At 33.3% G+C, this 10,778-nt stretch overlaps 1 protein-coding gene across 2 annotated transcripts in view; it reads left to right on the top strand.

The window, feature by feature from the left end:
* LOC128881979 (long-chain fatty acid transport protein 4-like) overlaps window positions 1–10,778 on the top strand; it is a 51,322-nt gene that overhangs the window by 37,717 nt on the left and 2,827 nt on the right. For both annotated transcript variants that reach the window (XM_054133486.1, XM_054133485.1), the window contains 8 exons: window positions 670–907; window positions 7,566–7,800; window positions 8,293–8,494; window positions 9,052–9,244; window positions 9,563–9,703; window positions 9,786–9,923; window positions 10,114–10,271; window positions 10,455–10,608. In XM_054133486.1, coding sequence (XP_053989461.1) covers window positions 670–907; window positions 7,566–7,800; window positions 8,293–8,494; window positions 9,052–9,244; window positions 9,563–9,703; window positions 9,786–9,923; window positions 10,114–10,271; window positions 10,455–10,608 — 1,459 coding nt within the window. The remainder of the gene's footprint in view (window positions 1–669; window positions 908–7,565; window positions 7,801–8,292; window positions 8,495–9,051; window positions 9,245–9,562; window positions 9,704–9,785; window positions 9,924–10,113; window positions 10,272–10,454; window positions 10,609–10,778) is intronic.

Below are 10,778 nucleotides of genomic sequence, written 5' to 3'. Positions count from 1 at the left end.
CAAACCTATTATTTAATTTAAACACATGTCTTCCTGTCAATATTTATAGGATTGACAGTATACATGGTGTTCCAAAAATGTTGAAGGTCCTCCAAGGGGATGGTTCGGGGAATGATTTGAAACAACTTTTTCCTTAGCGAAAATGTTGTCCGAGGCTTCGTTAAGGAGATATTAACGGAAAACCCCGGACCAATCAGAGCGCGAGGATGCCAGTGGGAGGGCGGCCGCCTAGCGCGTAGTCCACACCTACCGCGGGCGTTCCACTGGCATCCTCGCGCTCTGATTGGTCCGGAGTTCTCCGTTAATATCTCCTCAACGAAGCCTCGGACAACATTTTCGCTAAGGAAAAAGTTGTTTCAAATCACCTCTCGAACCACCTCTTTCAATGACTTCCAATATTTTTCGTTCACCCCGTATATATACAAACATCCACCTCTCTCTCTCTATATATATATAGATGAAAGCGTTTCATTTGATATTAAAATATCATGTTACTTTTCTGGAATTAGTTTACAGGGAGACAGTACATTTTATATTAATTACTAATTGCTTACCGAAAACTATTACACGTACTTAGATAGCATTAACAATTTTTGTTTTTTTTTTCTAAATCAAATTATGTTTCCACTCCAAGAACGTTCTTGAATAAATGTAATAATATAATTTTAGGTGGAGGACTACAGTAATAAGATCGCCACGCTGTTCAAAACGCACGGATATCGAAAGGGCGACGTGGTCGCTGTACTTTTGGAAAATCGTGTGGAGTTCATTGCAATCTGGCTTGGTCTAAGTAAGCTGGGAATAATAACGCCCCTCATTAACACCAATCTTCGTAAAACTGCACTCTTGCACAGTATCACCGTGTCTAAATGTCAGGCACTTATTTATGGTGCAGATTTCACCGATGGTAAGTACAAAATTCACGAAATTGCATTTTTATTTATTGAGTCCCATATGATAGAACTGAAAAATACGTTGGCACAATATGATGTTTCGTATAGGAGAGTCAACAATTGGCATCTATAGAATTTTTCTAAAATATATTCATTTAATATATAGGATATTAAAGTATTATTGTATTTATATAATATAAAATATATTAGGTTGTCCCAAAAGTTTCTTCCGTGACTTGCACTCAATTATTTTGTGTGGCAGTGTTTATATAAATAGACAACCTAATTTCTTAGATGTTAATATTGTATAACAGTAATGAAGGAAAATGAATCGTACGGAATTTAATAATTTAACATTAGACATAAAATATTGTGTATGTATTATTTATTAATGAAATGGAAGAAACTTTTGGGACAACCTAATAAATTATAATATGTTTATGTTAAATAGATGTTACATAGATAGGTATTCGTATCCTGTATGTTAATTGAAAAATTTTGTCTAAATTAGGTGTAAAAAGTGGTTCGGGAGGTGATTTGAAACAACTTTTTCTTTAGCGAAAATGTTATCCGAGGGTTCGTTACGGAGATATTAACGGAGAACTCCGGACCAATCAGAGCCGGCGAAGGGCGGCCGCCTAGCGCGTGGCCTACGCCTACCGCGGGCGGTCCGCCGGCGTACTCGCGCTCTGATTGGTCCGGGCTTTTCCGTTAATATCTCCTTAACGAAGCCTCGGACAACATTTTCGCTAAGGGAAAAGTTGTCCAAAATGTTGATTTCTGCAACATATTAAAAGATCATCGAAATCGAGTTGCCGTCTGTAATCAAAATCGTTACCAACTTTTTTGTTAATAACTTTTTAATAAGCAGCGAGCGACGGTTAAGTTATTAGAAAAAGTTACTTGGGGACGTGTCCTTGACAACATATCTCAAGGCCAAGGTCATTGGGGCAGTGTCCCCTATTCGGCATTTTCACCAAAATAGTTTTGCTTAATCGCGACTTAATTTAAATAAACATAACAAAAATAAGAATTCTACCTTTTCTTAAAGGACCACCTTCCAAACAAGTCGAAAACCACTGACGTCCAATTTATATGTAAATTCATTATATAAATTGGATTATCGTGACGAATTAATTAGTATTAATAATAACGATCAGAATAATAAGAAAACGTGCATCAAAAAAATGGAAGTAATCCTAAGGTAAATAAAAGGAGTTCCACTCGATTGGGATTTTTGTGCAATAAATAACATTCATCTCGACAAGAAAGTATCGTAAGTGATGTTATTGTTTCATTATGCACTGTAGAGCCGTGCCGCTGCGTCCGTGATGCAGCATCAATTAAGTAAATTGAACGAACGGTTATTGTGAAACACTTTGTCACGCGCGCATGCGGATAGTATCTAGTACGTGCAAAACACACGATTCACACGATCACCTGCACTCGAAGTGGGACGTCTCGTGTCGTTTCGTGATCATTGTACACTAATTATTAATTAGTCATTATTTATGTGTTAATTGAAGAATTTCAAAAGATTCATAAGCACATATTTTCATGTTATTTTATAATATTCAAATGATATGGTGATATATAAGGTGGGTCAAAATTAAGTAGGGCAAATGGACTGGTTCCTTTTTATACTTATTTCGTCTAAGTATCGCAGACTAAAGAGAAAAAAATAATTCAATAAATAAGTAACAAATCATTGAAAAAATAATTTGGCCAGATAATTTGGCTCAAATTTAAGCTTTTATATTACAACAAATGGTTATGTATATAGGTTGACGAATTTGTCCGAAACAAATGCTAATATAATATGGAGAAAGACACGTAAGATTCCCATTTAGAAAAGTGAATTTGCTTTTTAAATCTCCTCCATTACTTTACTTCCAACTAAATCATTTGCACTATATAATTTGTCCATCTGAACCAAATAACTTTTGTGATAACATTTCTTTAATAGTTTCATCCTTTTATGAGATAATCGTTCAGATTTAAACGATACGCCCCTGTATACAGGGTATCTAAAAAATATTGAAGGTCCTTGAAAGGTGTACAAAAAGTTGTTCGGCGGGTGATTTGGAACAACTTTTTCCTTAGCGAAAATGTTGTCCGAGGCTTCGTTAAGGAGATATTAAGGAAAAACGTCGACCAATCAGAGCGCGAGTGTGCCGGTGGAGGGCGGTCGCCTGGCGCGTATCCCACGCCTACCACGGCCTACTCGCGCTCTGATTGGTCGGGGTTTTCCCTTAATATCTCCTTAACGAAGTCTCGGACAAAATTTTCGCTAAGGAAAAAGTTGTTCCAAATCACTCCCACTCTGTATATACAGGGGGTCCCAAAAATGTTGTAACACCTTGAAAAGGGTGGTTCGGGAGATGATTTGAAACAACTTTTTCATTAGCGAAAATGTTGTCCGAGGCTTCGTTAAGGAGATATTAACAGAAAACACTGACCAATCAGCGGGCGCTCCATTGGCATTCTCGCGCTCTGATTGGTCCAAGGTTTTCTGTTAATATCTCCTTAACCAAGCCTCGGACAACATTTTCGCTAAGGAAAAAGTTGTTCCAAATCACCTCTACTCTGTATATACAGGGTGTCCCAAAAATGTTGTAACACCTTGAAAGGGCTGATTCGGGAGGTGATTTGAAACAAGTTTTTCCTTAGCAAAAATGTTGTCCGAGGCTTCGTTAAGGAGATTATAACGAAAAACCCCGAACCAATCAGAGCGCGCGTGTGCCGGAGAGCGGTAGGCGTAGACTGCGGGCTAGGCGACCGCCCTCCGCCGGTATACTCGCGCTGATTGGTCGGGGTTTTCCCTTAATATCTGCTTAACGAAGCCTCGGACGACATTTTCGCTAAAGAAAAAGTTGTTTCAAATCGCCCTCCGTACCACCCCAATCAAGGGCCTTCAACATTTTTGGGACACCCTGTAGAATTGTAGATGATTAAATAATTGGTACCTATGTTATCGATTAAATGTTAAACAATCGGAAGTAAGTTCACTAAAATAACTAAGGAAGATATTGAAACTTATAAAGCGGTCTTTTTCAACTTTTTGGATGTCATTCACCCAGGAAAAGGGAATTTTCATTGATTCCATTTTTCAATGATTTCAATGTAGAGAATTACTTCAAAATATTCTCGTCACAATAAATACATACAGTCGGTGTAAAAAGTACCCGTACAACAAAACATTTAAAATAAATGGTTCCTGTAGGAATACTTATTACACTGACTGTATCTATTACATTTATAAATCAATCGTATTTCTATATTTACAATATATATTGAAAATAAAGTGACACGATCCACAAAAACTCACAAAAATGCTGGGAACATATTTCTGTAATTCTTGTTTTCTAAAATGCAGATATAAAGTACCTCTTAAATGAAAGATTCATTACAGTAGATACATCTTTTCATTGCTGAGTTAATCAATAATAGGAAAAAAACCTCTATGCTAATTTAATTTCACAAATTAGACTTAATAATTACACTAATGCCTATATGCGAACATTGAATAAACTAGGAAATGATCTTACAAAGTTATCTGCAAAAGTAAAAAATTTACATACTTATTCGCGCCCGAGTGTACAAGAGCGCAGCAATGAAAAGCTTGAAGGCAACTTCGAATAAGTAATAAAAATAAACATCAAAAAACAGTGAAATAAGTACTTAGCATAAACCATAGTTTATTGTGAGTTTTCCTCTAGAAAACGTATCAATAATTCATTACGAATAACTAATGGATTCAACGACACTGATACGTCAATTATTCCATGAACATGATGCCTCGTACGTCTTTCGTTTCTTTCCCCTTCATTTTAAGTACGTAATTGAATTCTCAAACATCAGTATACCGAAAACAATTTGAATCATTATAGTTTACGCGTTAATTCAAAGTTTGGAATCTCCTCTTTAGCGAGTCATTATAATTTTCCAACATTTACATATTTGTACATTCCAACGATTCTCATTCTAAAATTAGAATTAGAAAAATTAGAAATTATTTAACGATTAACGGTATACTAGCGCTCTGATTGGTCGAGGAGCGCTACTGCCTAGCGCGTAGCGTACGCTACCGCGGGCGCTTCATCGGTATACTCGCACTCTGATTGGTAGAGAAGCGCGGCCGCCTCGCGCTCTGATTGGTCAGTGTTTTCCGTTAATATCTCTGTAACGAAGCCTCGGACAACATTTTCGCTAATGAAAAAGTTGTTTCAAATCACCTCCCGAACCACCTCTTTCAAGGTGTTACAACATTTTTGGGACACCCTGTATATACAAGATGGAGGTGATTTGAAGCAACTTTTTCCTTAGCGAAAATATTGTCCGAGGCTTCGTTCAGGAGATATTAAGGGAAAACGTCGACCAATCAGAGCGCGAGTATGCCGATGGAGCGCGGGATACTCGCGCTCTGATTGGTCGGGGAGCGCTACTGCATAGCGCGTAGCCTTCGCTACTGCGGGCGGTCCACCGGCATACGCGCGCTCTGATTGGTCGCTCCATCGGCATACTCGCGCTCTGATTGGTCGCTCCACCGTCGTACTCGCGCTCTGATTGGTCGACGTTTTCCCTTAATATCTCTTTAATAAAGCCTCGGACAACATTTTCGCTAAGGAAAAAATTGTTTCAAATCACCCCCCGAACCACCATTTTCAACGACCTCCAACATTTTTAGAACACCCTGTATACGTATATATATATTTTTTATAAATCATATTTTAGAAAAAGACTTGAATGATAATACACGAAATACTACCAAATCCCCGCTCAATATTATCAATCTCTAACTCCTAAAATACTAAACAAAACTATTAAAAATGTTATTTACAATTAGTCCATACAGAAATAAACCTAAATATCTGTACGAAAATTTCAAATGTCTTTATTCAATATTTTCCTCAACTTTAATTCTTGAATAACCTCGAGAATGATTGTCTATACAAGTACAACCTCGTACCAAGCACATTGGAATTTTCACACGCACAATCTTCTATCAGTGCAATAATATAATATTAACGTTGCGACACGTTCGTCTCATGAATGCTGGTCATTGCGTAGTCCTTGCTCTAATCATTGCTCTAATCAAGCAGTAATAGGAAATAGAACTAACTACTTCGGAATGGAAGAAAATTAGGTGTTCGGTTGCGTGCCGCCGTCGATTCAATACAAGGATCATTTTATAAATGATTGCGCAACAACGGTCACAGCTATTGCATTTACACGTTGACCACGAGCTATGCATTTGGAATTATTTACCAGAGCCATTATGTGCAAACTGGTCGTATTTCAGGCTGTTAGTTATTATGAAATTATGCTTTGTTACTTGTGGGCAATCATAAATCACCATGCACTTAAACAGTTATCAACTTACTATTGTCTTCCTTTTAATCTTAGGTTTGTATAAACCCCTTCGGTTTATAAATGAACCTCTTGAAACACAAACTAATTAATTTCTATTTTTGGCAGGTTCCCAAGTTCACAAAATGATATTACAATTGATTATATACAGAATGGTATATTTTTTGTACAAGAATATGATAGACTATCGAATCATAAATAAAAAACTATTGACCTTTATTAGCCCTAAACCTAATAGGTAACGAGTAATCTCACTTTATTGAAAATGTTCTTAACGTAATGTCAAAATGGAGACTCAAACAAGTGTACTATAAATTCTTCGTAAAGAGAAACATCATTCCTGTCACGTAGCTCTTCATCAAGAGTTCCATGTCTGTACACATCGCTATCCTATGGAAATCTGTGATAAGGTTGAATCTCCATCTTGATATTACGTTAAGAAAATCTTCCAGTAATAAAGTGACTACTAGTGAGTACTCGTTACCTATGAGGTTTAGGGCTAATAAAGGTCAATACTTTTATATTTAGAATTCGATACTCTACCATACTTTTGTATAAAAAATATACCATTCCATATAAAAAACTAAAGGTCACCTTCATTTCTCAGAAAAGAGTATAAATAGGAAAGATTTATATATCTGGTTACATTGCACACAAAAAACCGTATAAATTTGTCCTCTTTCATTTTTTTGTCACATGTACCATGGCGTGGCTTTTGAAAGGTCCTGTATTTTATAAAACACAGTATATAATAAAATATGTATCTGAATAACAGTCATCAATTTACAAACTATTTCCAATTCAATTACACAATATGGTTTACGAAAGCATAATTGAAAATGTACTTATACATATACTACTTCCATATTTTTTTTATTCATAATAGTATGTTGAAAAATTATATACTACATAAAGTGGTTATACTTCCACAAATCTAATTTATTAAATATAATGTAGTTGGAAAATTTGTATAACGATGAACCTGAAAAATATCATACTGATATAATGATTACGATATAATGATTATTTGTAGTACAAAAATAGTGTCATATACATATTGTAGCTACAGTAATATAGTATAAATTAATATGTTCAAAATACGTGAACAGTTGAAGAAGTAAAAATAGATTAGAAAATTGATAAGTAACTGTTGCGGTCAACCATTTCGTAGAAACGAATTTGCTTATTATTGTTTAAAGTACATGGTAAGCCAATTAGTTGATTTGTGAATAATTTATCATGGCTAAGTCTTTGTAATGTAAACAATTCAATTGCTAATTTGTCAATTTATCTTTGTTTTAGCTATCTCAGACATCTCGAGCTCGCTGGATCCGAAATTTGTATTATACAGATTTGGTAACACGCCGAATGGTAAAACATCAAAACTTAATGAGAAAGACTTAAACGCTCTTTTGGCTGATATCTCTCCAACTCCGCCAGTCCTTCAAGAAAAAGGCTGTCACAACGATAAGTTATTGTACATTTTTACCAGTGGTACCACTGGCCTTCCTAAAGCAGCAGTCATAACTAATGCTAGGTAAGAATCAACTAATACTCGAATATATTATTGTTAAAATAACTGGCAAACTCTATATTACAAAAATGGTTATTAAAAAGATTTAATTTTTGCAATTTTCTCATCTACGCATTCATCCTTCGCAAAGTCTTGAATATTTCTTTATTATGATCCTAATACTTCTCAATAATTACAAAATCTATCTGTTCACATTTTTTTATTGTAATATATGTTATTTATACATTAAATAAAAATAGTATGTACATAGTATATATTTATATGTATTCATTAAAAATACATCAGAAATAAAATATTCTAAAATAGCATCCGTCAAAAACTTATTATAAAATATTACGTATATATTGATGAATGCATTTGTTTACATGTTTGTATATTTTTGTATAGTTACATATTATCATAATTGTACAATCATCCGCAGTTGAATTATAAGAAATATGGTTTTATAGTTGATATTCCTTCAGCATTTTAATTTTGATTTTTAACTCTTTCCAGGTATATGTTTATAGCGACTGGCATTTTCATGATGGCACAATTTAAAAGTACAGATAGATTTTATACACCATTGCCCTTGTATCACACTGCGGCTGGTGCAATGACCACAGGTGCAACTCTTCTCCATGGAGCGACTACAGTAATTAGAAAGAAGTTTTCAGCAAGCGCTTACTTCACTGACTGCATCAAATATAACTGTACAGTGAGTTATTCCCAGCTGTATCTTTGTTACATAAATATACATATATTTCAAATATGTATATATTATTATAGATTGTTTAAAATTGATACGCAGCTACTCTTATTCGTAACAAATGTTACAATGTACACTGCTCAAAATCATTGGGAGATATTATGGTATTAAATTCTGGAAAATCAATCAAGTACTTGCAATTTGTTTAGTCTGTACAACGTGAAAAGTTTTGCAAATATTTATTACCTGATTTGAATGAATACGCTCATAACCTAAAGCCTTACTATAGGCACTTTTCTTAAATTTACAACAATGAAGAGAGAACAATGTGATTTATTATAACAACTATGGACAACTTCCATTTTTTGTACTGTATTGAATAATAATTGTTTTTATTAAATAAACAGAATATATCCATTAACATGATTTCCATAAATGGGATTCATTTTGTTATCGTAATATGAAACATACAATTATAAACATAAATTTTATATAGGAAGAGATGTAATATTTAGGAATAATGAATAAAAACCTCTAATGGCAATGAAAATCTAATTTATTTTTAGGTTGGTCAATATATTGGAGAAATGTGTAGATATATTTTGGCAGTACCTCCGAAACCAGAAGACAAGAAACATAACATTAGACTGATGTTCGGAAATGGCTTAAGGCCACAGATATGGCCCGAGTTTATAGAACGATTTAATATTCCACGTGTTGCTGAATTTTATGGAGCAACAGAAGGAAACGCTAATATTGGTAAGTAGTAGCTGATTATATATATATTCTACATGAAGTTTAAAATATTTATTTTTATAAATTACATAATTGAATGATGTATTTTGTCAAATATAATTTTAATTAAAGATTGTTTAAATTGATCAACGATTTCAATACATCCAATAACAAACATTATTATAATTACAATTTTAAATGATGTCGAATATATATTAACACAAAGCAAATTTGATAAAAATATTCACATTTCATACACACATATAATTATTATATCATTGTATTATATTAATTATTACTGTTATTTATATTAATACTGTATATTAATACTGTTTTTTTCAGTAAATACCGATAATACTGTTGGAGCTATTGGTTTTGTATCTCGAATCATTCCATCGGTCTATCCTATTTCTATTTTAAAAGCAGACGCTGATGGAGAACCCATTAGAAATGCTAAAGGTTTATGTCAAGTGTGCGAACCAAGTAAGTATTTTATTTAATATGAGTACTTTTATTTTACATAAACTGCAATTAAAAACTCTCTTCATTTGTATCATTATTTCAGACGAACCAGGTGTATTTGTAGGAAAAATTATACCCAACATGCCATCTAGAGCATTTTTAGGATACGTGGATGAGAAAGCATCTCAAAAGAAAATAGTTCGTGATGTATTTAAGAAAGGCGACTCGGCATTTATATCCGGTATAAATTGATTCTAATAAATATTACGTTAGAGAATTATTTATTAATTTTAACTACAACATTTTTTCATTATTGTTATTTTTTCATTATATATATTTATTTTTTACAAAGAATTGTAGTTATATTGGATATGCATTATTATAAAGTAAATACAGAAGTCCATGTAGTAATTTTTCCTTTCTTCTTATAGGTGACATTTTAATAGCGGATGAGTTTGGTTATTTGTATTTTAAAGATAGAACAGGCGACACGTTTAGATGGAAGGGAGAAAATGTTTCTACGTCTGAAGTCGAAGCTATTATTAGTAATCTTGTTAACTACAGAGATTGTGTAGTATATGGAGTCGAGGTAAATTTTTGATATTAATAATACAGCGAAACCCATTAAATTACATTTAGTATGATATTATTATAATTTTACTGTATTATTATGTAATGTAACAATGAAATCAAGTATAATGTTTATATAATTTATAGTAATAATCGATTTGTGAATTTCTCAAATCTCTAAATCTTCGAATTCTTTTTTTAGGTTCCAGGTGTCGAAGGCAAAGCTGGAATGGCAGCAATATACGACGATAATGATACGTTAGACATCAATAAATTGTCAGTCAATCTGAAGGAACATTTGCCATTTTATGCGATACCTAGATTTATTAGGGTTTTAACGAAAATTGATCTCACAGGTAAATTTGTTAATAACTCATTTATTAAATTAATACAGAATTAAAGGTTGCAATTATCACATTTGAATATTTCATATTTTTAAATAATATAAACGTTAGATAATACATTTCAACCATTTAAAAAATCATGTTTCTTTTATAAAATCGTACAAAAATTCATGATATATGAT

The sequence above is a fragment of the Hylaeus volcanicus genome, chromosome 9 (genome assembly GCF_026283585.1).
Source record: "Hylaeus volcanicus isolate JK05 chromosome 9, UHH_iyHylVolc1.0_haploid, whole genome shotgun sequence".
Classification (NCBI taxonomy): Eukaryota; Metazoa; Arthropoda; class Insecta; order Hymenoptera; family Colletidae; genus Hylaeus; species Hylaeus volcanicus.
The sequence above is the reverse complement of the archived record's forward strand: the minus strand, read 5'-3'. Positions and strand labels throughout refer to the sequence as shown.